This window comes from Zosterops lateralis (assembly GCF_965231275.1).
Source record: "Zosterops lateralis genome assembly, chromosome: 2".
NCBI classification, from domain to species: domain Eukaryota; kingdom Metazoa; phylum Chordata; class Aves; order Passeriformes; family Zosteropidae; genus Zosterops; species Zosterops lateralis.
The window spans coordinates 1,755,100-1,781,313 of record NC_139763.1 but is presented as its reverse complement, the minus strand read 5'-3'; the positions used below and the strand labels follow the sequence as shown (position 1 = coordinate 1,781,313).

The 26,214-nt window shown below is 47.7% G+C and overlaps 1 protein-coding gene across 1 annotated transcript; it reads right to left on the bottom strand.

The window, feature by feature from the left end:
* Positions 1-523: 523 nt before the first annotated feature.
* CLIC6 (chloride intracellular channel 6) lies at positions 524-25,114 on the bottom strand (the record flags this gene model as incomplete). Its single annotated transcript, XM_083854468.1, has 6 exons — positions 524-837; positions 2,304-2,485; positions 3,503-3,609; positions 5,268-5,393; positions 5,614-5,723; positions 22,559-25,114. The coding sequence occupies 6 exons, from the start codon at positions 25,112-25,114 to the stop codon at positions 676-678; spliced, it is 3,243 nt and encodes a 1,080-aa protein (XP_083710594.1). The 3' UTR covers positions 524-675.
* Between the last annotated feature and the right edge of the window lie 1,100 nt (positions 25,115-26,214).

Below are 26,214 nucleotides of genomic sequence, written 5' to 3'. Positions count from 1 at the left end.
CCTCCCCTGGCACAGCCTGAGGCCATTTCCCCTTGTCCTGTCTCTGTTCCCTGGGAGCAGAGCCTGACCCACCCCCCGGCTGCCCCCTCCTGTCAGGGGCTCCAGAAGGATTGTTCCTTTCTTAGGTCCTCTCCTCCTCCTCTTGGTGGAGCTGCCCTGAGGGGCTCCTGCCCAGAACAGAGGCTTGGGGGACATCAGGTGTGCTCCCACCTGAAGTTTGAACTCTCCTGGGTGAATCAGGGGCTGCTGGGTCAGGGCAGTGAAGCACAAAGAAGGCATCCAGTCCAAGGTGAAGTTTGGCAATAACTGTGAAGCACAGACCAGAGGCAGAAGGTTCAAGGTGTTCAAACAGACCTATTTCTTCTTAAAATGCAGTGATTTAGTCTGTGGTGTTGCTGTAAGTGTGTGACCTACACTGCTTCCCTACATCCTACACATCTTTGCTATTGATGGATGCCTTTTCCTTGGAATGGACAACCGACTTTGCAGTGTGCAAGACACACAAACACACAGAGACACATCATTTAAGAAGGAGTAAATAATGCAATACAATCATTAGAAAAGGATTGGCCAATAGCAGAACTCAAAATCACTCCACAGAATCTCTGCTGGTTTTTTGCTTTTCCAGCTTGGCTGTTGCCTGTCACGGAAGCAATAAACAGAGGCATCTTCTGGTTACTTCATTCTCTTTGCCACATCCAAATATGCATATTCAATCTCCTGGTCAGCAGGGCACGTGTTTGTAAATTCATCTCTTGCATATGCATTTTTCAAGTATCTTGAAATCCCTGTCATTTCAGGTGGGAAATGAAAATTTCGATACTTTTTTGCAACGACCTTTAATTAAAGGAAAAAAAGAAAAAGAAAAAGAAGAAAAACATCATTACACGTAATATGCAAAAACCCCAAACATCAAGCCTACTCTTTATGCCCATTTTTCATTTCCAGTGTGTGAGTCTGGTGTTGTTGGTGAGCAAGGGGAAAAAAGAGAGAGAGAAAGACAGAAAAAGAATCCATGGGATGAAGAAAGCTGCTGAACTCCCTGTAAAGGATTTATTTTGTGTCTATATTTATACCTGTATCTTGCTAAAGAGATGCAAAGACATGTGGACCAGTAGAACAAACTGGAAGAGATACAGGTTAAACCAGCAGACTTCAGCCAGAACTAACAGAATTATCCAACGAGAATCAATTGGCCCACACTTGAAAACTTTCACTGAAACAGGAAAATTTTGACTGAAACCCCTTAATTTCAAATGATCAGGGAAGACAACTCTTGGCTGAGCCCTAATCCCTGCCTGCAGGGTGGGAAAAGGCTCATTCCTGGCTGTTGTCTGCAATAGGATCAGCCAGGAGGTGCCTGGGCAAAGTTTGCACTTGTGGAGGTGTTGGAAAGTGATTGGATCCCTCTTCCTCTGACAGAACAGGAGTCTAACAGGAAACTTCCTGAAGTGATTTTTTTTGTGTGAAAACCAAAGAAATTCCAGTGTGGTCATTTCTCTTGCAGAGCCTTGCAGAGTAGAATCACAGAATCGCAGAATGGTTTGGGATGGAAGGACCTTAAAGATCACCTTGTTCCACCCCTGCCATGGCAGGGACACCTCCCACTGTCCCCAATGTCCAGCCTGGCCTTGGGCACTGCCAGGGATCCAGGGGCAGCCACAGCTGCTCTGGGAATTCTTTTCCAGGGCCTGCCCACCCTGCCAGGGAACAATTCATGCCCAATATTGTATTTAACCCTTCTCTCCTTCAGCTCAAGGCCATTCCCCTCTTGTCCTGTCACTCCATGCCCTTGTGAAAAATCCTTCTCCAGCTTTCTGGGCTGTGACAACACCAGTCCCAGGTCACTGGAGCTTTAAGGTGTATGTGGATGCTCCACAGCCCTGCAAGAGGAAGCTTTGCCTGGGAGGCAGTGGGTGGAGGCCACCCTGTCAGAATTGGAAATTAAACATGAGAGAGACAGAAATTGGGATGGGCAATACATCCTAACCTTCCTGGGCTATGCACTTTGCATGTGAAATGCAGATGAGAGCACTTCTGTGCAGCCCTGGATCCAGCACTCATTTCAGCCCTGTGGCTGTGAGAAGCTCAGCCACTGCAGTCACAGCACAGATATGGAACAGCCCTTCCAGACCTGCAACCTCCAAAGTGAGGATCATCACCCTGGCTGTGCTGTAAGGAAATGGCCTCAGTGTCCCTGGGTGTGTCCTCAGAATAGAGAAAGGATCCCTCTGCCATCTAGAAAAGGAGTTCAGCTGCTCTGCTTCCTTTCTCTCCAGGAGGCTAAAAAAGCAAAGGCAAACCTTGATTATGTGGAGCTTTGGTAGGAGGTTGCAATCTGCTAAAGTGAGCTCATCTCCATCCAGGAATTTCCGGCTGGAAACAGTGATCTCCTCCGTGCTGTAAGCATCGATTTCATCAGGCAAGGGGCTATTTAAATAGTTGTCCAGCTTCTTCAGGGCTTTAAGCAAAGATTTTTCCAAATCTGGGTTAAGACAATAAAAAGATCATTCAAGCCTGTACCAAGGTCCCTGTGACACCAAGCGACTCCTGCATCCTGTCTCCTGGAACCAGCCCAGATATCTGGCTGTGCCAACTCCTGCAATTCCTTCATCCTAGGCTTAAACCTTAATGCTGGGATAAGGGCTCTAAGGAGCTAAAGGGAGTTCTGGGAAAAACCATCCTGGGGCTGCTTTACCAGGAATGGCTCCTCTAACCCCTCTGTGGGGTGGGGTTTGGCCCTGCCTTCACACTGACACAGGAGAGCCCTGGGGCCAAGGCTGGCCCAAGGCAGGGCAGCACAGCTGGAGTGACAACAGCAAGTCCCTGCGATGCCACCTCCTGGTGTTCAAAGCCAGCCCAGGGAACAGGCTGAAGGACAGAGACAGAATCCTGGAATGGTTTGGGTTGGGAGAGACCTCAAAGTTCATCCAGTGCCACCCCTGTCATGGCAGGGACATTTTCCACCGTCCCAGGCTGCTCCAAGCCCCAATGTCCAACCTGGCCTTGGGCACTGCCAGGGGTGGGGAGACCACAACCAACCTGTGACAGGGCCTCACCACCCTCACAGGAAAGGATTTCTGCCTAATATTTCATCTCACCCTGCCTTCTTCCAGCCCAGGGCCATTCATGGTGCTCATGAGGGTCCTGCTTTAGGATGTGCCAAGGGGCTGGAGCCCTCATTATTTATGGAAATAGGGAATATCTTAGAGGGCTGTGCTTCTGGCAAAGCTGTGGGGAAGGTGCAGCCTCACAGACCCCAGAGCTGAAGGAATGAGGAGAGGCTGGAATTGGTGCTCCCATGGGCACAGCAGTATCTGCTTTCACCAACTCTTGGAATCCTCGATTAAAGGAGGGAACAGGCACAGATTTCCAAAGCCTCCACACTCTGGAACATCCCTGTTTAACCTGAGCTGGAAATGGGGCCTCTCCAGCAGTGTCTTACAACTGCACAGGTCTGGTTTCTCCCTCCCAGGGCTGATGACAGGACTGCAGGACTTACTTTCATTTGCATCTTTTCTTGGGTTCTTTATAAACGCAGAGAATTTTGCAAAGACGTCATTTCCTGCAGAGTTCGACTCGGGGTGCTTCGGTGCAAGTTTGGGATACCTGAGGAGTCCAGACAAACAAAAAGAAATGACCCAATTATCCTTTATTTTTGTCTCCACTAATTAATACTCATTTATTTGTAGGGTGACCACTCACAGCCACACAGAAATCAAAGGGAACCATCCTAAACTAAAAATCACTTCTTTTTTACCCTACCTAAATAATCTTTTCCTGAGAGCAATGGGAAATGACTGTTATTGCTGCAAACCCTGCCCAAACATCCCAGGGTGTCTTCCAGGCTTTCTCCTCCAGAGAATGGAATGTGGCTCCTTCCATGAGGAGGAATGGAAGGAAAATCCCCACTTGCAGCAGCTGCTGCTCCTCTCAGGCTCCTGGCCCAGCCCAAGCTGACAGCAGCCATTCCAGGAGCTGTAGCTGCCAGGCATGGATAAAAATGGAAAATAAATTGGAGACAGGCAGCTACTTTGCTGGTTTAGGTCAGGTTTGGCTGCAGGGAGAAGGGAGCACAGGGAGGGGACTGATATCCCAGAGGAGAAAAGGTCTGTGGGGTAGGGGACACAATGCTGGGACAACAGAGGGACAGAGGGGTTTGGGGTGAGGTGGGAAGAGCTGCTGGGGTGGGGGAGGACAAATCCAAAACTCAGATCCCCATGTGCAGCCTGATGGACCCGTGTGGACACTCTGAAAGAGCCCCAGCACGTCCACTGTGCACGAGGCATTCACTGCCCTCGGCTTCACAGAACCCCAAAATCACCAGGGCTGGAAAACACCTTCAGCACCATCCAGTCCCACCATCCCCACCCCAAACCGCGTCCCCCAGATGACTGGAACACTTCCAGACATGGTGATCCACCCTGGGCAACTCATTCCAATGCCTGACCACCACTCTTGAAGGGAGAACATTTTTCCAATCTCCAATCTGAACCTCCCTTGGTGTAAATTGATTTCCTCTCATCCCTTCACTTGGGACATGGCAGAGGAGCCTGACCCTGTGGGCCTGATATTTCTGGGTCTGAGAGATTTCAGCCTGCTGGCAGCTGCTGACTTTTTCCCAAGGAAAAATTTTTCAGGGAAGTTTCTTCTCAAAACAATCTTGGCAAACAACTCTCCTTTCTCAAAACAATCTTTCTCCAGGTGGTGTTTTGCTGTTTCTCTGGTTTAACCAATGGGATCAGAGAGGTGTCATTCCTATTCACCAACCATGTTCAGTCTGTATGGGAACACCTTATAAAAGGAAGTAAGAACTGGAAAATAAAAGCCTTTTTTCTATGCTCTTTGCCTTCTGAAGAAATATTTGGAGTCTTTCTTTTGTGTCCTACAGTGACATGACCCCACTTCACTGCAGAATCCTTCAGGTGGTTTTAGAGAGCAGTGAGGTCACCCTGAGCTCCCACCTCCCTGCACCCAGCAAACACAATTATTTGTGTGGTGTGAAGAGGGAATGATCCCTCAAATGATCCCAAATCAGAGCAGGGAAAAGGCGCCAGTTTTCCACAGGATGGATTCCATGCCCTGGGAATGACCCAGCAGTGAGTTCGCAGTGACCCAGCAGTGGGAGCAGCACAGCCTTGATTTGGGGACAACCTGGGGACACCCAGTGACACCCCCAGAGTTCCAGCTGTGTTTTAAAGTCCCCCCTGAGTTGGAGCAGCCCCTGGGGAACCCCTCTGTGTGCAGGGGGAGTGGGAATGCGGTACCGGGGCGGCGCCAGCTTTTCCTCCAGGAATTCTTCAATCTTGTTGACATCGGTTTTCACTTCCCCATCAAAGGTCATGAACGGGGGGTTGGTGCCCGGGGCCAGGTTCTGCAGGTCCGCAGGTTTTCTGGGAAAGAAAAAGCCATAAAAAGTCCTTCTCTCCTCCTTTTTATGAGCCCCTTTAGGCATTGGAAGGGACTCTAAGGTCTCCTCAGAACCGTTTCTTCTCCAGGCTGGACACACCCAGCTCTCCCAGCCTGGCAGAAAAGAGTCACCCTTTAAAACCCCCCTTTTGGAAAAGTTGTGCTACAAGGTTAAAATCTCAGAATTAAAAGTCCCGATCTCACCTTTTCAGATCCACGGTTGTGACATTAAATATGACACCTTTGAGCCACAGGATCATGAAGAGGCGCTGAGAGAATGGGCAGTTCCCAATACTTTCCCCGTCACTGCCAGCCTACAATTGGAAAAATTACAAATTATAAACACATCTGTGTATAAATCACAGCAGTCCCTCCAAAGGAAACAGCCTCCGCCTCATTTGTCTACGTGGACATGAATCTGCACAAAGTCACTGCAAGATTAAAATGAGTTAAATCAGTTTATGACCCCAGGGAAGGAACAGAGAAATATTTACCAGCCTAAAAAGAGATCTCATGTCTAAAGCACTGAAGGGAACAAGCAGAAGAAATCAATTAATTAAGAATTTCAACCTAAAGGGCTGTGGAAGCCCTGGAGAAGGTGGCCACAGAAGTGTTGCCCTCAGGTAATTTAAATTGCAATTTGTTAAGAGGCTTTGCTAAAATGGGGCAAAGTCTTGCAGAGGTGCTACTGAGTGAGACTTCATATAACCCTGCAAGAGATCAAGGGTCTCATTTTTAAGCTCTTCACATGATTCTCCTAAAGCACAGCTTTAAAATTTAGATTAAATGTCAGGGGCAGAAGTATAAAAATCCAAGTGTCTCACAGTTAACAGGTTAATTCATTAAGATTTGCAGCCTTTGTAACCCAACAAGACACATGAATCAAACCAGTTCTGTTTGTCCTTTTCCTCTTGCTCAATGCTATCAAACAAATCTCAAATACAGCAAAAAAAAAACTCCTCCATAAACAAACACACAGTGCTCACCTTCACAAAGAGCTCGATGGCTGGAAATAAGGGCCTGGCCTGGAGCAGGCAGGAGCTCGAGGGATGCATGGCAAGGACTGGATAAATTGTCTGGATAAATTCCTCTCTGAACCTGAGGAATCCCCCTGGATAAATCCCTGTGCTCTCTGCTCCACAACCAACTGGGAAAACCAGGAGTGCCTCCAACACTGCCAGGGGATGAGGACTCTCAAAAATGCTGGAACAGCTGGACTGCTGGGTTAGAAAAGCTTTGTTTCTGTCAGGAAAGCCTTGTTTCGTAGGTGGCAAAGCTGAGAGCTGCTGAAAAGCTGCCATTGTGGTTTTCCTCCTACTCAGAGCAGTGCCCTGCAGCTGCCAGCAGCCAGGAGACACAAAACTGCTGTGAGTCTTGTAAAAAAAATGAGCCTGAAATGCTACCAGCATGGCTTAGAATAGAGCTAAATGACAACAGCTCCATTTGGTCTCATCCTGCTTTCTGATGCCAGGTGTTCCCCACTCCAAAGGAAAAAGGGAAGAGTCTCACAGTGACCCCTGGGTGCTGGGAATGGGCACCCCCACCCTCTGCCAGGCTGTGCCCAGGGCAGGAGCAGCAGCCTGGGGACACTTTTGGGGATGGGCCCTGTCTGGAGGAGCAGGCAGCTGCTTCTGGAGCTGAGCTGGATCCCACCAGCTCCTTCCCTGCAGGTGGAGGAGTTGCCACAACCCTGCTGCCCTTGTCCAGCTGTGCACCAAACACCAGCCCAGGCTGGTTTGGGTTGAAAGGGATCTTAAAGCCCACCCAGTGCCAGCCCTGCCATGGTAGGAACACCTTCCACTGTCCCAGGCTGCTCCAAATTCCATCCAAATTTCCAGGGATGGGGAATCCACAACCTCTCTGGGCCTCACAGGCTGTGCTGGGTACTCTGCTCCCTGTGGGTTCTCTGAGCTGGAGAGTGAAGAAAATCAGAGCAGCTGAGGCATTTTTGGGTAGCTGAGCCAGGCAGGGCAGAGCTGAGGTGGCCAAGGGTGTTCCTGAGGATGCAGGGAGATGTTTGTCCCCCTGCAGCAGCTGTGGACCAGCAAAATCCCTGCCTTGGGGATCTGGGAGAGCTTTTGGCACCACAGGGCACCAGCTCCACCCTGGGTGAGCTCAGAGACAGAGGGAGGGGATGGGGAGAGGCCTTTGGCTGAGCTCAGTGACACCCACAGGGATGTGAGCTCTGATGGGGAGAATCTGAGGGGGTTTTGCTCATAAAAAGGAGCTCAGACTGATCAGAATCCCAGAATTACTGAGCTGGGAAGAACATTTCAGTACCATCCAGTGCCACCCCAGCAGCATAAACATCAGCCCAAAGCCTGTCCCCAAGGGCCACCTCCAGCCTGTCACTCCAAAGCTCAGCTGAACTTCATCTCAGCCCTTTGGCTTTGGAGGAAGCTGAGCTTTGGATGGGAGGGACCATCCTGGAGACTCCTGACAGCCCTCAAGGGGCTGAGGCTGGGAGCAGATGAATTGGGAGTTGTGGCCCCCTGAAGATTTGGTGGATGTGCAGGTGCCTTTGGCTTTGATTCCATGGAATGGCCAAGGTGGGAAGAGCCCCTGAGGATCAGGCAGTGCCACCCCAGCAGCACCAGCATCAGCCCAAAGCCTGTCCCCAAGGGCCACCTCCAGCCTCCTCCTGAACACTCCCCCAGACAGTGACTCCAAACCTCCCTGGGCAGCTCATCCCAAGGCCTGACCACTCTGCCAGGGGAATTTCCTTGCCCAATCTCCAGCCTGAGCCTCCCCTGCTGCAATTTGAGGCCATTTCCTCTCCTCCTTTCCCTGTCCCTCCTGGCAGGGACTTGTGCAGAGCCACAGGGTCCCCCCTGAGCCTCCTTTTCTCCAGGCTCAGCCCCTTTCCAGCTCCCTCAGCCTCTCCTGGTGTTTTCTAGACCCTAAATGTCTATTTTCAAGACATACCCGTGTTCTGGCAGTGTGCTGTGACAGATATCCTCTTTTAAATAAAAATTATATTAAATTTAAGATTCAATTTTATTTTTTCTTTAATTTAAAAGGTGGCTCAATGCTGCCCTTGGATCCCTGGCAGTGCCCAAGGCCAGGTTGGAGCACTGGGACAGTGGGAGGTGTCCCTGCCTGTGACAAGGGTGGCACTGGATGATCCTTAAGGTCCCTCCCAACTCAAACCACTCTGTGAGTCCATGAACAAAATATCTCATCTACTCCTGGAGAACACAAAGTAATTTTTTTTAAACTTTTGATGACTTTACAGCATTTCTGCAGATTTCTACACTAACAAAACACTGAAAACCCCACCAAATTCACTTCTGTTTCAGCAATATTAAAATATATATATTAAATATATTAAAATTATATCATGGCTATATCAAACCTTTTAAAAAGCCAAAATTAGTTCTGTCTGGCACTAGTAATTTGCTGTTTAAAAAAAGCCATAAAAATTCAAATAGCAATTAATTTTTTGCAACTCTAATGCACTTATCAACCTTTTATGTTATGTTATATTTGGGTCAAATCACATCCAATCCAAAGCTTTTTGTCAGGAAGGGATCACCTGGAATTTTTCTCTCTGTTTTCACTTTGTGGCCTCGGGGTGAGGAACAAACACCCAAACACTGAATTTTACAGAATCCTTTTGATGCCACCTACTGGGCTTGAAATGTTGCTCTTGAGATGCTGGAATTGTAATTCCAGGCTGAATTTTAAGGTCCAGCAGCTGCAATTAAAAATCCATTTTTCAGGGAGAAAATACAAATTTTGCCACTTCTTATTTCAATGCTTTTCAGCAGCCCCAAAGCTCTGCCTACCCACCAATAGCCAACATTAAAATCAGATATTTCATCTGCTGTTTATTTTCTCAGCCAAATAACAGGGAAAAAAAATGTTTAAAATGTGGTTGGTGATTTCTGCAGATAAAAATTGCTTTTTTGCTACTTCCAGGGTTGACACTTCACTTGCTGTGTGTGACATCCCCAATAAGAAGTTCAACAAGAGAGGTGTGAAAACAGCAGCTGGACAGTCCTTCAGGTTAAATAATAATAATAATAATAATAGTAATAATAATAATAATAATAATAATAATGTAATAATAATAATAATAATAAAGGATTTTTCCCTTCATTTTTTTCCACTTAAGAGCAAAATAAGCCCTTTCCACTATCCCAGGTTGCTCCAAATTTTTTTTTTAAGTTGGCCTTGGGCTCTCCCAGGGATGGGGCAGCCACAGTTTCTCTGGGAATTCCATTCCAGGCCCTCATCACCCTCCCAGGGAAGAGGGAAAACCAAGTTTTCCTTTCTCCTCGGGGACACAGGAAAAAAAAAAAAAAAAGAAACAACTTTAGAGCAGCACCCAGGCACTGTGAGCTCAGTACTGAACAAACGTGGAGTGAAAATTCTGCTCCTCACTGATAAGACCAAACAGAAAATCTCTTCACAGACCATTAGCAGGGGTGTGGAAATGCCAGAGGATTTTGGGGAGTGTTTTTATAAAACCTTGTGTAGATTAAAGGCTTTTGGCCAAAACTGGGCCTAAAGGAGAAGAGGAAGGGGATGAAAATAACTGAGAGCAGGTAAAGGTGATAAATGAATTAACTTGACACTGAAGGTGATAAAAGGAATTAACTTTACACCTGGCACATCTTTAGAGAGCACAGGGCTCCTCTGAGCTGGGTGTTGGTGATCAGGGATCAGGAGAATTGGCTCAGGGCTGAGTTTATCTCAAACAGGGAATCAACTGAGCCAGGGCAGGGCTGCTCTGACCTGGGGCTGGCCTTGGGGCTGAGATCCCACCTGCACAAAGGAGGAAACTACTGCTCCCTCACATTTTAAATCTTGGGCAGGTGTACTGGTGTGGTTTTGGTTTTATCAGTTTTATGTATGTATTTGTTCCTTGTTTTGTATTATTTTTTATAAGTTATAATGGTTTGTCCCCATGTCACCTGTGTCCCACCCTTTTTGGTTTTACCCCAACCCCAGTTATGTGTCAATCAGAAGTTTTCCAGCCCCTGGGTCTTGTCTGTCACTTTGGGGTCTCTCCCAAAAGTCTGGAAAGTTCCAGGAAAAACCCCAAGTGATTGGACAAGACTTCAGCTGTCTCCCCACCCGAGTTATTGATTTATTACAATGTGTGTCATTTACCTGGAGAGCCCCTGACTTGTCCCCAGTTAAACCCATCCCTGAGTTCCTCCCCCCAATAAAAGGTGTTAATTTGGGGGGTTTCCTGCCTTTTTCCCCCCCTGAGCTCTTTTTTCCTGCTGTTTCTGCAGAGGGGTGTCTGCTGGGGCAGATAAATAAATAAATGATGAATAAATCCAGCAGTTAACCCTGAACAGCCTCCCTCTTTCTCTCCTGCTGTCGTTGCTTCACTCCTTGGGGCAAACAAGAACTCACAGGGGTCGGTGAGGTTCATCCTGGTACCAAACCCTTTCCTGTCAAGGTGTCAGGGCTGGCCCAGGCAGAGACAAGACACCTCTTCAGGCAGGTTTATCCTGGCCATTGGTTATCTCCTAACAGCCAACAATTCATTTTTTAACTCTTCCCATTCTGGTTTTGGTTCCTGGAATTTGGTATTCTTGCTTTCGTGCAGTGTTGGAGTCAATTTGCTGCCATTATTTTATTTTAGGTTTCATGACTCGTGTGTTCAATAAAAGGTCTCAACTAGAAATTGTTCTTTGAATGCTCCTGGTCCTCAGGAGCAGGATTTAAAAAGTGTTGGATATTTAAGGGATATCTCCCTCAGCCCTGTTTATATGTACTGACCAGTACTCACAGCTCAAGGGGGGTGACATCCGCCTGGAAATTCTAAATCTCCCTAGACAACAGAGAGGAAGATGAGGCTGAGGCTTTAATTCCATAAAATTATGGAATGGTTTGGGTTTGAAAGGACCCTAAAATTCATCCATTCCCACCCCTGCCATGGCAGGGACACCTCCCACTGTCCCCAGTGTCCAACCTGGCCTTGGGCACTGCCAGGGATCCAGGGGCAGCCACAGCTTTTTTGGGAGTTTTATTCCAAGGCCTCCCCACAGGAGCAGGATCAGGATTTAAAAAGCGTTGGATATTTATGGGATATCTCCCTCAGCCCTGTTTATATGTACTGCTCACTACTCACAGCTCAAGGGGGGTGACATCCACCTGAAAACTCTAAATTTCTCTAGACAACAGAGAGGAAGATGAGGCTGAGGCTTCAATTCCATATAATTATGGAATTATGGAATGGTTTGGGTTGGAAAGGACCCTAAAACTCATCCATTCCCACCCCTGCCATGGCAGGGACACCTCCCACTGTCCCCAGTGTCCAACCTGGCCTTGGGCACTCCAGGGATCCAGGGGCAGCCACAGCTTTTTTGGGAATTTTATTCCAAGGCCTCCCCACCCTCCCAGGGAAGGATTTTCCCTCTGGATCCAGCTCCCTCTCTCCCCTGTGTGCCAAGAGCCACCTGAGGGCAGAGAAAACCTCTTTTCTTCTCTCCCTGCTTTATTTACTGCCCGTGGGCTGCTGGGTAAGTAATTATTGCAGAAATGAACTTAATCACCCTGTAAGTCATTAAGTGTTTTTGCTGCAGAGGGAGGAATTCTCCTTCATTAAGAAGCAACTTTGTGGCACTCAACTTTTTACCTCTGGCCATATGCTGTATAAATAATGAGAAACAAAAGGCCCAAACTCAGTCCTGCTACTCAGATCAAATAGCCATTTAAATTTGATTTTCATATGAAAATCTGCCCAGTAATTTCTACACCCTTCCAGTTCTGATAAAGGTTATAGATAAATGAACTATTAAATGATAATTCTGTAAAGTGAGCAAAAACCAAAGGACTGCAGGTGAAAATTAAAATGTGAGATGTCTTGTATTGCATTTTTAGAGGCTGTGGTTTGCTGATATTCACGTTATTTACAGCTAAGAGATTAAAGATTAAATTTAAAAGAGGAAAATAAACAAATTCTGTGATTTTACAACTCTGCTGTTGCCTTGGGCCAGGCCTCTCATGGTGTCACAGGAATTTCCAGCCACAGCCATGGCTCTCTAAAGGTCTTTAAAAAAAAAATCCCTAAAATCCAATGAAATTACAAAGGCAAAATGCAAATTGCAGGTTTCTTTTCCCAAATGTATCTCCCTACACCAGACCTGCATTTAAAGCCACTTCAGTAGCCACAGGATTTATTTAGCAGAGTGTGGGGCAGTGCAGGGACAATTAAATGAAAAAGAAAAAAAAAAGGAAATTAAATAGTGGACTGAAAGACTGAAAAACTTGAGCTGCAGAGTGTAAATTAACCAGCAGAATTTAAATTAATCTTGCCCAATTTGGGAGTATCTTTCTTTGGGTTCGACTTGATGATCTTGAAGGTCTCTTCCAACCTACACATTCTGTGATTCTGGGATTCTCCTACACTGGTAATTGCAATTTTGCAATTTTGATTTTTGTTCTGAGTTATCCTTGGTTTGTGTCTCACTCAAACCAGCATTGCTTGGAGTCGCCAGCATTGGTTTGTTTTTTCATTATGATAATGATAATGAATTGTTTTCTTCTTTCAGGAGGAGATCCCTCCCTGTGAGGATGGGCAGACTCTGGAATGGAATTCCCAGAGAAGCTGTGCCTGCCCCATCCCTGGGAGTGTCCCAGGCCAGCTCAGCCCTTGTAGAAATTTTTCCGTGGATGGTGGGGACAAGGAACTCTGCAGAGCTGAGATGTTCTAGAAACACGGGGGTTTATTATTCCAAGGGTGGTGGGTAAAGAGGGCTTTGCCTTCAGCCACCAGCCTGGGCTGGAGCAAAGCCCTAAAGAGAGAATGGGGAGAGAGAGAGAGAAGAGAGCTCAGGGGGAAAAACGGGGCAGGAGCAGGGGAAAAACGTGGGGAGAAAACAGGAGCAAGAGAGGTGAGAGAGAGGAGAGGGGATGGGCCAAGAGAGGTGAGGGAAGAGGGGTGAGAGGGCCAGAGGAGAGGGTAGGAGACCCAGGAGAAGAGTGATCCCCTTGTTCCAATCCATTCTATCTCTTTTTGTGTTGAATATTCTAATTTACAGTGACCAACCGGCGTGAGATACAAAACCTACAGACTTTGCCTGCAGCCTGTGAGAACTGCTACATCACCATGTCATTTTATATTCTAAACTCTATAGACTCCTTTCTCATGCCCTTGTTCCCTGATGCCTCTGCCAAGGTGGAAAGGCAACATTCCTGTGTCTTTTGTTTTCCTGTCTCCAGCTCATCCCCGTCTTCCTGCCTGCCGTGCTCACATCTCCAAACTGGCTTTCATTCCTATTTCACTCACAGGTTTTTACATCTGCAGTATTTCTTACCATAAAATCGTATTCATAAGTCCTTCCTGTCCCATCTTTCCCAACAAGCCCTGCTCTGATCACTCCCTTTAATCCTCATCCAATCTTTCGTCTGAATTTTCAAGATTATTTTCAAACCCTTGTCAGGAGTGGAAGGAGCCTCTGAGCCCTTTAAGCAAACCCAGGTGAAATCAGAGCAAAGCCAGTTCCAGGTCAGTGGTTTGGATGTCCCAAGAGCCATTCCCAAAGTTCCCCAGGCTGGGAATTCCTCAGGGCTGATGTTTGTGTCCCTGGGAACAGTCCCAGGTCACGAGCAGCCCCAATGCTATTACCATTTATCCTGTTACAGGAATTATGCTCAAATCCCTCCCTGCTATTCCTAATCCCCATTTAATAACGTGGCCAGGGGCCAGCTCGACCTGGAGACAAAAAACCCTCACAGCCTTCGGAAATTCTTACAGGGAATTACTTCAACAAAAGGGTTTTTATATTTCTGGATGTGTTATAGGGGCTGGGAAAAACGGATTAAAGAGTATTTTTGTGCTACATCCTGTTTTACACTGCATTTGTACTGACCCTGCAACACAGTTGGGCTGGCTCGAGCTAAATATAAAAGCTGTATTAAAAAATAATGAAAAGCTATATAAAATAATATAAAATATATATATTAAATATATATATATTTATATAAATATATATTTATAATATATATACCTATAATATATATAAATACATATAATATATATAAATATATATAGAATATATATAAATACATATAATATATAAAAATATATATAATATATATATACACATAATATATATAAATACATATAATATATAAAACATATATAATATATATAAAACTCATATAATTATATATATAATATAAATTATATGTATAAATTGATACATATATTGAGTTTATATGTGTGTAAATTTTTTATATAAATTATGCGTAATAAATCCAGTAAAAAATTTGAAATGATAAATTATATCTATAAATTATACATTTATATATACATATACATATCTATAAATTATAAATATAAATGGTATTGTGTACCAATGGTATTGTAAACCAAACAGGTGAACAATACATATAAACAAAACAATATATAGAAATTATATGTATAAAATACCTGTGATTTCTGCTGGAAACCAGTAAATAAATCAATAAGAAATACTCAGGTAAAGAAGCTCTTTTGTGCAGCCTCAGGTAGAAAATACTTTGCCAACAATATTCCTAATTTAAATCAAGAGGTAAAAGTGAAATATTAAAAGAGTGGGAGGGGGGTTTTTTTCACCTCCCATAATAATCTGCCCCATTATGAAAAAAACTGATTTTATTTTTTTTTTTTTTTTATATTTACAAAATGCTTTTTAAGAGCTTTTAAAAATCATTTCCAAAGCAACCACCGGGGAAATGTCAATGATTGACCAAGACACAAATGGGAATTCTGAAAGCTGAAAGTCAATGTTTAACTTGTTTGTGGCTGCCCCATTTGAATAACTCAGGGAACAGGGAAAGCTTCTCTTTCACTGCTCCTGTTCTGCTCTTTGACAACTCCATTTCTGAATATTTGCAATATTCTTACATGAGCTCAAATTTCAGCCTGTGGAGAGAAATGAGACAAAAAGGGAAATTCCACCTTTGTCCTTCAGCAGTGCCAGGCTGGCCAAGCTGTTTTCTTGGAGAAACTCAGGATTTTTAGGAAGGAATTAAAATAAAATCTTTCATTAATGAGCTGAGACAGTGCTGTCATTGAGAGCAACTGGAATGGAGTCCCTTGAGCTGAGGTTTGTTTGGTTTTTTTTTTAATCAGGAAATAATCAGATATTGCAAATGGAAATGCAGGCAGGGCCTTATCACAGAGGGACATTTTATCATCTCAGCAAGGAGATTTTGGGTCACCTTCCCAGGGCATTCACTTCCCCTTCATAAAATCTGATTTTTTCCATTCTCTGCCTGATTCCCTTTCCCAGCTCTGCAGAGGAGGGGTCTCTCTCTCTCTCTGGTTAAAAACTATAAAACTGCAATTCCAGGTGGCATCACCAGGAAAAAACATCCTGAAAAATCCTGGGCATACTGAGAACTTCCATTATCACCTCTGCTTTGCTGAATTTAAACTCACAGAGAGCCATAAATCTGGATTTGGACAGTCCACACAACACTGGCAGGTGGTTTTTCCATAAAAATCACCCTGATGGAATCAGAGAACGGTTTGGGTTGGAAGGACCTTAAAGATCATCTCATTCCAACCCCCTGCTATGGGCAGGGACACCTTCTACTACGAGTTTTTATTTAAAAAAGGCCCTTTCCACAGTTTCCCCTGATGTTTTTAATAATTTGGTTTTAATACAGTTATATTTTCCAAGTAATTGGTCAAAATCACTTCCCAGAAAAATCACCCCCCACATTGTAATGTTTTATATTTGTGAATGCCATGAGTTCTCTAGACTGGTTTGTTATTCCTCTACAGAAAACATCAATCCAGCCTCAAATTCAACAGACAGAGAGTGAAAACTCCCTGGCAGAGCTGCAGGATAATCCCAAAATGATCATATTTGGAAGAGCCCTTGAAGCTCAGCCAGCCCCACCATCATCATGTCCCACATCCAGAGGAACATTCCCAGGGCAGCTCCTGGGGAAGGCTGAGGCTCCCCAACAAAATTGAGGGACTGAAGTTTAATTTCTGTCGCTCTAATTTTTAGCCTTCTGATGATTGTTTACGTATTCTGGAGTTTCTCAAAACAATGTAGATTGTTTTCATATTTCTCTGTAATGGATTTCTCTGTAATGGACTTTGGACCACTGAGGTCAGAGAGGTGTTCCTCCTGTCCTCCAATCCTTGATCAAACTCCAAATCCTATTTAAACTCCAAATCATAATAAACTGTCCCTTCTTTCCTCACTTCAACCTGACCAGTGAGTGTGTGGTTCTTTCGTGTCCCAAACAGTGACAAATTTCAGACAAACTCAGGGACTGAGAGCAGAAAGAGCCAAGGAAAACTCCCACCCCTGGCCCTGCTCTGTGCTGACCACAGTGAGAGCAGGTTTTATAAAGACAAAATTCAGGAGCAGAGGCCCCATGGGCGGAATTTGGGCAGCTGGCTGATCTCATCAGGAGACTCTGCTGGTTCCAGGCAGCACCAAATCCCAGCAGTGCCCTGGGCCTGGATCAGGAAAGGGTTCCCTGGTTAATGAAGGGCTTACACAGCACGCGCCTTTAAGCTTGTGCTTACAGCAGAACACATGGTGTGGGGCTTTAGTGGGCTCTCAGATGGGAGGGAATAAAAATAGGAATAGGGCCAGGAAGCTTTGAACACCTTCCTCTTTCTTTCTTTTTCTTTCTTTCTTTCTTTCTTTCTTTCTTTCTTTCTTTCTTTCTTTCTTTCTTTCTTTCTTTCTTTCTTTCTTTCCTTCCTTCCTTCCTTCCTTCCTTCCTTCCTTCCTTTTCCTTCCTTCCTTCCTTCCTTTCCTTCCTTCCTTTCCTTCCTTTCCTTCCTTCCCTCCTTCCTTCCTTTCCTCCTTCCTTTTTACTTTTTTTTCTTTCTTTTCCCTAAAACCAACCGTCAAACCACAGAGATCAGCCCTGAGAATGAACAGAGTCCTGAGGGAGATTTAGCACTTCCAAAGCACGGGCAAAAGGTGATTCCAGGAAATATTTACCCAAAGAGGTTGTGGTTCCCTTATCCCTGGAAGTGTCCAGGGCCAGGTTGGACAGGAATTGGAACAACCTGGGATAGGGGAAGGTGTCCCTGGCCATGGCAGGGGTGGAATGGGATGGGCTTTAAGGCTCCTTTCCAACCCAAACCAATCCATGATTCTGACTAAATCATACAAAAACAACTTTCTGATCACTGATTTCTGTCTGTTGATTTATGTCAGTCTGGGAAAGGATGTTGGTCTGTCAAGTTGTCTAAATCCCAGGATCACCAAGGTGGGAAGAGCCCCTCAGGGTCACCCAGTGCCACCCCAGTGCCACCAGCACCAGCCCAAAGCCTGTCCCCAAGGGCCACCTCCAGCCTGTCACTCCAAAGCTCAGCTGAACTTCATCTCAGCCCTTTGGCTTTGGAGGAAGCTGAGCTTTGGATGGGAGGGACCATCCTGGAGACTCCTGACAGCCCTCAAGGGGCTGAGGCTGGGAGCAGATGAATTGGGAGTTGTGGCCCCCTGAAGATTTGGTGGATGTGCAGGTGCCTTTGGCTTTGATTCCATGGAATGGCCAAGGTGGGAAGAGCCCCTGAGGATCAGGCAGTGCCACCCCAGCAGCACCAGCATCAGCCCAAAGCCTGTCCCCAAGGGCCACCTCCAGCCTCCTCCTGAACACTCCCCCAGACAGTGACTCCAAACCTCCCTGGGCAGCTCATCCCAAGGCTTGGCCATTTTTATAGGGAAAAACTTTGTTCCGGTACAATTTAGGGCCATTTCCTCTTGAGACATGGCAGAAGAGCCTGACACCCCCTCACTGCTCCTCCTGGCAGGGAGTTGTAGAAGGTCCCCCCTGAGCCTCCTTTTCTCCAGGCTGAGCCCCTTCCCAGCTCCCTCAGCCATTCTTGAAATCACAGAATCACAGAAAGGTTGAGGTTGGAAGGGACCTTAAAGCCCATCTCATTCCCACCCCCAAAAAGCTGCTGCTCACGGTGCCCCCAGCACAACCAACAACCTGGAGAGCTCTGAACGGAATTTGTAACGCCAGTTCTTCTTAAGCTGCATTAGGGAACCTGGAATTTTCCATATTTCCATATTCCAACCCCCTTGTCCTGTCTCTGTTCCCTGGGAGCAGAGCCTGACCCACCCCCCGGCTGCCCCCTCCTCTTGGGGGCTCCAGAAGGATTGTTCCTTTCTTAGGCCCTCTCTTCCTCCCCTCTGCTTTCCAAAACCAAATCAGAATCACGGAAGGATGACAAATCCCACAGGAGTGTTTGGGACTGGCTGTTCACCCATTTCTGTGAAATGTCTCCCTCCTCCCTTGCCCAATATCCAACAGCAGGGAGTCCCATGGCCAGGGATCCTCTGTGTGGGAGCAGCAGGAGGGAATTCTGAGCCCTTCTGCTGCCCTGAGAGAGGGGAAGGCAGGGATTCTCCCTTTTTTCTTGCTTTTCCACACCAAAGGAGACTCCAGCAATGGGAAGAGGAATTGTTCCCCCTGTGGGACTCCTGCTCGATGTCCCCACCTTGTCCCCAGCCCAAAAGTTTCATAACTCCTCAATTAAAAAAAGCAGAAAGGTCTCACTGACAATGCAAATGAAAATGCTCAAAGGAATGGTGGAGGGGAGCAAGTAAAAAAAAAAAAAAAAAAAAAAAAAAAAAAAAAAAAAAACCACAAAAAACCCCCCAACCAACCAAACAAAAAAAACCAAAAAAAACAAACAAAAAAAAAAAAAAAAAAAAAAACACAAAAAAAACCCCAAACCAAAAAAAAAACAACAAACAAACAAACAAAAAACCCACAAACAAACAAACAACCAAAAAAACCTGATAGGTTTTTTGAAGTTAAGGTTTAACCTTTTTTCATGTGGCACCTGAGACAAGATCCTGCAGAAGGCCCAAGGAGTGGAGCTCAGGAAGGAGAAAATCAGGGAGTGATTATAAAGGATATATAAAGGAAAGATAAAATCAGGGAGTGAGGAGAAGGGAGCAGAACCCAATGTGTGGAGCTGGTGGAACTCTGCACACAGAAATCTTTAATTTCACTGAAATATTGAGCTCCTGTGATGAATCTGCACTAAAAAAGGCCCCACAAAGATCTGCCCACCTGGATTTGGGCCCAGCACAACAACTATTGGCTGTATAACACTCACCTGCCCCAGTCACACCCTGACTGAGGAGGAAAAATCAAGATTTTTCAGCATCAACAGCCCTGTGAGGACAATTGCAATGTTTACACCAAGCAGCAGGTGCAGCACAGACTCCCCTGGATGGAAATCCAGGTGCTCCAGGGAATTCTGCTCCTGCTGCCCATGGATTTCTTACCTACAGCACTCAAAATTCAGTTGCTGCTTCATCATCTGAGTTCTTCCCATTTCTGTTCTCCCAGCAAAGCTTTTCCTGTCTCATTTTCTCATTTTTCAGCCCTTTCTGTAACTCTGCTCTGTGTAAAATCACTCAGGGATATCTCAGGAGTGGTGCAAGGAAAATTCTGCTGCAGACAAGTCATTTCAGTCTCTGATGGGAATTAAATCATCCTCTGCATGGAGATAAAATGATTTAGAGACCAAGGATGTCACCAAACTGGATAAATCCCCCCTGCTTTTCCTTGGGTAAAATCTATTGCCTTGTGCTCACGGTCAGCTTTGACTAAAAGCCATTTCACCCTGAAAACTGAGGAGGAAATGTTGTTTGGGGAGGTGAGCAAGGCCTTGGGGGTTGTTTGTGGTACAGAGGAATCCTCAGGAATCTCTGGAATTCTGAAATCTGCAGTTGTGATGCTGTCGAGTTTCCCATCTGTACACAATTAGATAATGATTTCAATTTAGAAATGAGTTGTTGAGTCTTAGATAAAATGTTCTATTGCTTAAAATCAAGGGAGTGGATTTTAGTGAGGGTTCAGGTCCATTCAAGTGGTAAAAAATTTTAAAAAATAAATAAAATAAATAATAAAAAATTAAATAAAAAATTTAATAATAAAAATTTAAATAAATAATAATTAATGATAATCATAATAATAATAGTGTAAAAAAAATTTAAAATAAATTAAATAAAAAATAAAAAATTAAATAAAAAATAAAAATCAATAATAATAAATAAATAATAAATAAATAATGATAATCATAATAATAGTGTAAAAAATTAAAAAATAAATAAAATAAATAATAAAAAATTAAATAAAGAATAAAAATTAATAATAACGAATAAATAAATAATAAATAAGTAATGATAATCATAATAATAATAGTGTAAAGAATTTTAAAAATAAATAAAATAAATAATAAAAATTAAATAAAAAACAAAAATCGATAATAATAATAATAAATAATAAATAAATAATGATAATCATAATAATAATAGTGTAAAAAATTTAAAAACTAAATAAAATAAATAATAAAAAATAAATAAAAATAAAAAATAAATAATAATAAATAAATAAATAAATAAATAATGATAATCATAATAATAATCTGACATTTACAGAAGTTTCCTGATCAATAAAAGCCTTTTGCTACAGAAGAGTAAAAAAAGCCCTTGAAGAGCAGAGAGAGCACAAAGGCACCAGGGACACAGAATTCCCAAGGAAAGGACATCTGGATGACCTTTGGGAACGTTTACCTTTGAAATACCTGCAATAATGGGCGTTGTTATCTAAAGAAAATAAATTATATCGTTCCATGGGCAAATGGAAATCTGGGAGCAGCCAGTGAAAGCCTCGGGGGAATTCTGATGTTTTGTTTTTCTTCCTGAGGCTGATGCTCCTTGGAACGTTATCCTTGACACAACACAAAACATTTTAATGTTGGCCTGAGCTGGGATAATATTCCCTAGCAGGAATTATTCCAGCACTATTCCTGCCTTGTTTTCTCAAGCATTTTCTCCCCATTTTGGGATTTATTTTGATATTTCTCTGGATTTGTGTTGAGCTATCCAACCATGGCCATTTGGGTGCCTGTAGAGATCCTGAGCTCTGCAGTTGACTTTTTAATTTATTTTTTTTTTTTTCCTAGAGAAACTCATTCCTCAACCTCTAACTAAAAACGAATCCAATCCCAAGTACAAAAATCCAGCTCCAGGTGAGGTAAAATACTCCAGCTTTGTAATGCAGAAATAATTAGAAAAGCAGCTGGATTGTTCTCTAGGCATTCCTAAATTACCAACATTAAACCCGTCACAAAAATGCTCCTCCTTTCTCCTTCTGCCTTTATTAATTCCCAAATATTTCCAAAGCCCAGGCTTAATCCTAATATTTGGAGTCCTAATATTTGGAATCCTAATATTTTCCTGGAGTCACAACAAATGGTTTTATCCTCCAGGCTGCCCTTTCATTTTGGCCAATGTTTTTCTCCCATGGACTGGAAAGCACCAAGTTTAATTTTAATTTTAATTTTAATTTTAATTTTAATTTTAATTTTCATGTGAATTCTGGCTGGCAGAAGCAGCCCCAGCCAGCTCAGGATGAGGAGAAGATCCCAAACCCCTCCTGCCTCCCCAGGTTTATCTCCTCAGCTTTATCTTTATCCCACCCTGATCCACATTTTAGTCCAGAGGGGCTGGAAAAGAGGGAAAAAAATCCCCTCCAGCTGCTTTCCACACACGGAAAATCCCCATCTGATAAAGGCTCAGTGGATGGCTGCTGCTCCCATGGCAAATCCCAGGGATTTTACTGGGATTCCAGGCACAGCATGGGAAGGTCTAAAGCTCTACTCAATAAAATACCAGAAATTAGTTTTAGTTTCCCACCCCCCCCTTTTTTTTTTTTTTTTTTTTTTTTTTTTTTTTTTCCCATTTTCCTGTAACCCAAATCTTCCCATCAAACCAACTGGACAAGAAATTAGTTTCCCACCCCCTTATTTTATTTTATTTTTTTTTCCCATTTCCCTGTAACCCAAATCTTCCCTTCAAACACCAACTGGACAAGTCCAAGGGAAGCTCTTTACTGACTGTGAACCCAGCCTTGCCAAAATTTAGGACAATTCTCTAAATATCCCCCGTAATTCGTGTTAAACAATTTAGAAACATTTCCCAGGTTCTTCCCTCCCAGCCCTTGTGATGAGAACCCCTTTTCCTGCATTTTGGAGCTCTGAAAACCCACAAGGAGAACAAGGGATGAGGAGTGGGGGGGGGCAGGTTCATTTTGGGGCGTTAATAACCAAAATAAACGTCAGCCACATTTAATTAAATGCGCCTCGACACAACTGGAGGAGGAGATTCCCCCCGGAGATTCCCCTCAGCCTTACCTTAACGAAGAGAGAGATGTCGTGTTCTTGTTTCTCATCCTCATCCTCATCCTCATCCTTCTCCTCCGCCCCGTCCTCCCGGTGCCGCTCCCGGTGCCGCTCCCCGTTCAGGCTGCGGCTCTCGGGGGCTCCTGTCCCTGCTGGGGCTCCCGGGCCCGGCTCTGCCTCTGTCTCCCCCTCCTCCTCGCCCCCGGGGCCGCCAGGGGGGAGCCCCGGGGAGGGTGAGGCTCCCTGTGCTGCCCCGCGGCTCCTCTGAGCATCCTCCGCACAGCCCTCGGCGGGGACTGGCACAGCAGCATCCTCCTCTGCCTCATCCTTGGGGATTGTCAGTGCTGGAGATTCCTCCTCTGCCTCATCCTTGGGGATTGTCAGTGCTGGAGATTCCTCCTCTGCCTCATCCTTGGGGATTGTCAGTGCTGGAGATTCCTCCTCTGCCTCATCCTTGGGGATTGTCACTGCTGGAGATTCCTCCTCTGCCTCATCCTTGGGGACTGTCAGTGCTGGAGATTCCTCCTCTGCCTCATCCTTGGGGATTGTCACTGCTGGAGATTCCTCCTCTGCCTCATCCTTGGGGATTGTCAGTGCTGGAGATTCCTCCTCTGCCTCATCCTTGGGGACTGTCACTGCTGGAGATTCCTCCTCTGCCTTATCCTTGGGGACTGTCACTGCTGGGGCTTCATCCTGCGCCGGGTCTTTGGGGACTGTCAGTGCCGGGGCTTCATCCTGCGCCTCATCCTTGGGGATTGTCAGTGCTGGGGCTTCTTCCTGCACCGCATCCTTGGGGATTGTCCCATCAGCCGGGGTTTCCTCCGGCACCGGGTCCTTGGGGATTGTCACTGCCCGGGCTGCCCCTTGCACTTCATCCTTAGGGATTGTCCCATCAGCCGGGGTTTCCTCTGGCACCGGATCCTTGGGGACTGTCGCTGCTGGAGCTGCCTCCTGCATCGCATCCTTAGGGACTGTTCCTGCCTGGGCTGGCTCCGGCACCGCATCCTTAGGGATTGTCACTGCTGGAGTTTCCTCCTCCTTGGGGACTGTCGCTGCTGAGGCTGCCCCCGGCACCGCATCCTCGGGGGCTGGGGCTGTCACATCACCTGGAGCTTCCTCCTGCACCGGATCCTTAGGGATTGTCACTGCTGGAGTTTCCTCCTCAGCCTCCTCCTTGGGGACTGACGCTGCTGGGGCTGCCCCTTGCATTTCATCCCTGGGGACTGTCCCATCAGCCGGGGCTGCTTCCTGCGCCTCATCCTTGGGGACTGTCCCATCAGCCGGGGCTGCCCCCTGCGCCTCATCCTTGGGGATTGTCACTGCTGGAGTTTCGTCCTCCGCCTCCTCCTTGGGGACTGTGGCTGCTGGAGCTTCCTCCTGCACCGGATCCTTGGGGACTGTCCCCAAAGCCTCCCCAGGGACTGTCCCATCAGCCGGGGCTGCCTCCTGCGCCTCATCCTTAGGGATTGTCCCCAACGTCTCCTCAGGGACTGTCCCTGCCGGGGTTTCCTCCTGCCCCTCACCCTTGGGGACTGTCCCCTCAGCTGGGACCGGCTCCTGCCCCTCATCCTTGGGGACTGTCCCCTCAGCTGGGACTGGCTCCTGCACCTCACCCTTGGGGACTGTCCCCTCAGCTGGGACCGGCTCCTGCCCCTCACCCTTGGTGACTGTCCCCTCAGCTGGGACTGGCTCCTGCCCCTCATCCTCGGGGCCTGTCCCCGCTGGGGTTTCCCCCCGCACTCCATCCCCGGGGCCTGTCCCCTCTGGGGGTGTCCCCGCAGCGTCCTGGGGCTCCGTTCCCGCCTCTTGTGCCGCATCTTCGGGGACTGTCCCCGCCGGGGCTTCTTCCCTCGGAGCTTCTCCGGGCTCTGTCCCCACCGGGACTGTCCCCTCTGCTTCTCCAGGCTCTGTCCCCGCCGGGGCTGTCACCGCTGTCCCCTCAGGCTCTGTCCCCGCCGGGGCTGTCACCGCTGTCCCCTCAGGCTCTGTCCCCGCCGGGGCTTCTTCCCTCGGAGCTTTCCCGGGCTCTGTCCCCACCGGGACTGTCCCCTCTGCTTCTCTGGGCTCTGTCCCCTCCAGGGCTGTCCCCGCTGTCCCCCGGGGCTCTCTCTCCGCCGGGTTTTCCTCCCTCACGGCCTCTCTCACCTGCGGCTCCGTCCCCGCCGGGGCCACCGCCACATCCTCGGGCTCCGTCCCCCCTGGGGCCGCTTTTTCGGGCTCCGTCCCCGTCGGAGCCACCGCTGTCCCCTCAGGCTCTGTCCCCTCAGGCTCTGTCCCCTCAGGCTCTGTCCCCGCTGTCCCCTCGGGCTGTGTCCCCCCGGGCTGTGTCCCCGCCGGTGCCGCCGCCTCCCCGTGGGGCTGTGTCCTGGCGGAGCCCTCTGGCCGGTCCATCACCGTCCCCTGGTCCCCCGGGCCGGCCCCGCTGGGTGTCCCCGGGCCCTGGGGGTGGCCGCTGTCCCCGGGGGGCTCCGGCAGCTCCGCGGGTCCGTCCGGGGGCTCCCGCCCGTCCTGGCCGCCTTTCCGAGGGACATCGCCGGGCTCCGGAGGCCGCCCCGGGCTCTCCGCCATGCCGGGCTGCCCGGGACACCGGCCCGAGCTGCGGAGCGGAGCCGGGCACGGCCGGGGGACGGGGCGGTGCCTGCGGGGCCGGGACTGGGCTGCTGCTCCTCCCCTGGGGACGGCCCCTGCCCCGGCCCCTCACTGCGGGTACAGCCCCTGCCCCTGTGCGGGTACAGCCCCTGCCCCTCCACGGGTACAGCCCCTGCCCCGGCCCCTCACTGCGGGTACAGCCCCTGCCCCTGTCCTTGTGCGGGTACAGCCCCTGTCCCTGTGCGGGTACAGCCCCTGTCCCTGTGCGGGTACAGCCCCTGCCCCGGCCCCTCAGTGCGGGTACAGCCCCTGTCCTTCTGGTACAGCCCCTGCCCCGGCCCCTCACTGCGGGCACAGCCCCTGTCCCTGTGCGGGTACAGCCCCTGTCCTTGTGCGGACACAGCTCCTGCACCTCCACGGGCACAGCTCCTGCCCCGTCCTTCTGCTCGGGGGACAGCCCTTGTCCTTCTGCGGGTACAACTCCTGTCCCGCAATGGGAACAGCCCCTGTCCTTGTCTGGGCACATCCCCTGCCCCTCTCCAGGCACATCCCCAGCCCCTCTCCGGGCACATCCCCTGCCCCTCCTGGGCACATCCCCTGCCCCTCCTGGGCACATCCCCTGCCCCTCCTGGGCATATCCCCAGCCCCTCTCCAGGCACATCCCCTGCCCCTCCTGGGCATATCCCCAGCCCCTCTCTAGGCACATCCCCTGCCCCTCCTGGGCACATCCCCTGCCCCTCTCCGGGCACATCCCCTGCCCCTCTCCCGGCACATCCCCTGCCCCTCCTGGGCACATCCCCTGCCCCTCTCCGGGCACATCCCCTGCCCCTCTCCCGGCACATCCCCTGCCCCTCCTGGGCACATCCCCTGCCCCTCTCCGGGCACATCCCCTGCCCCTCTCCCGGCACATCCCCTGCCCCTCCTGGGCACATCCCCTGCCCCTCTCCAGGCACATCCCCTGCCCCTCCTGGGCACATCCCCAGCCCCTCTCCAGGCACATCCCCTGCCCCTCTCTAGGCACATCCCCAGCCCTTCTCCAGGCACATCCCCTGCCCCTCCTGGGCACATCCCCAGCCCCT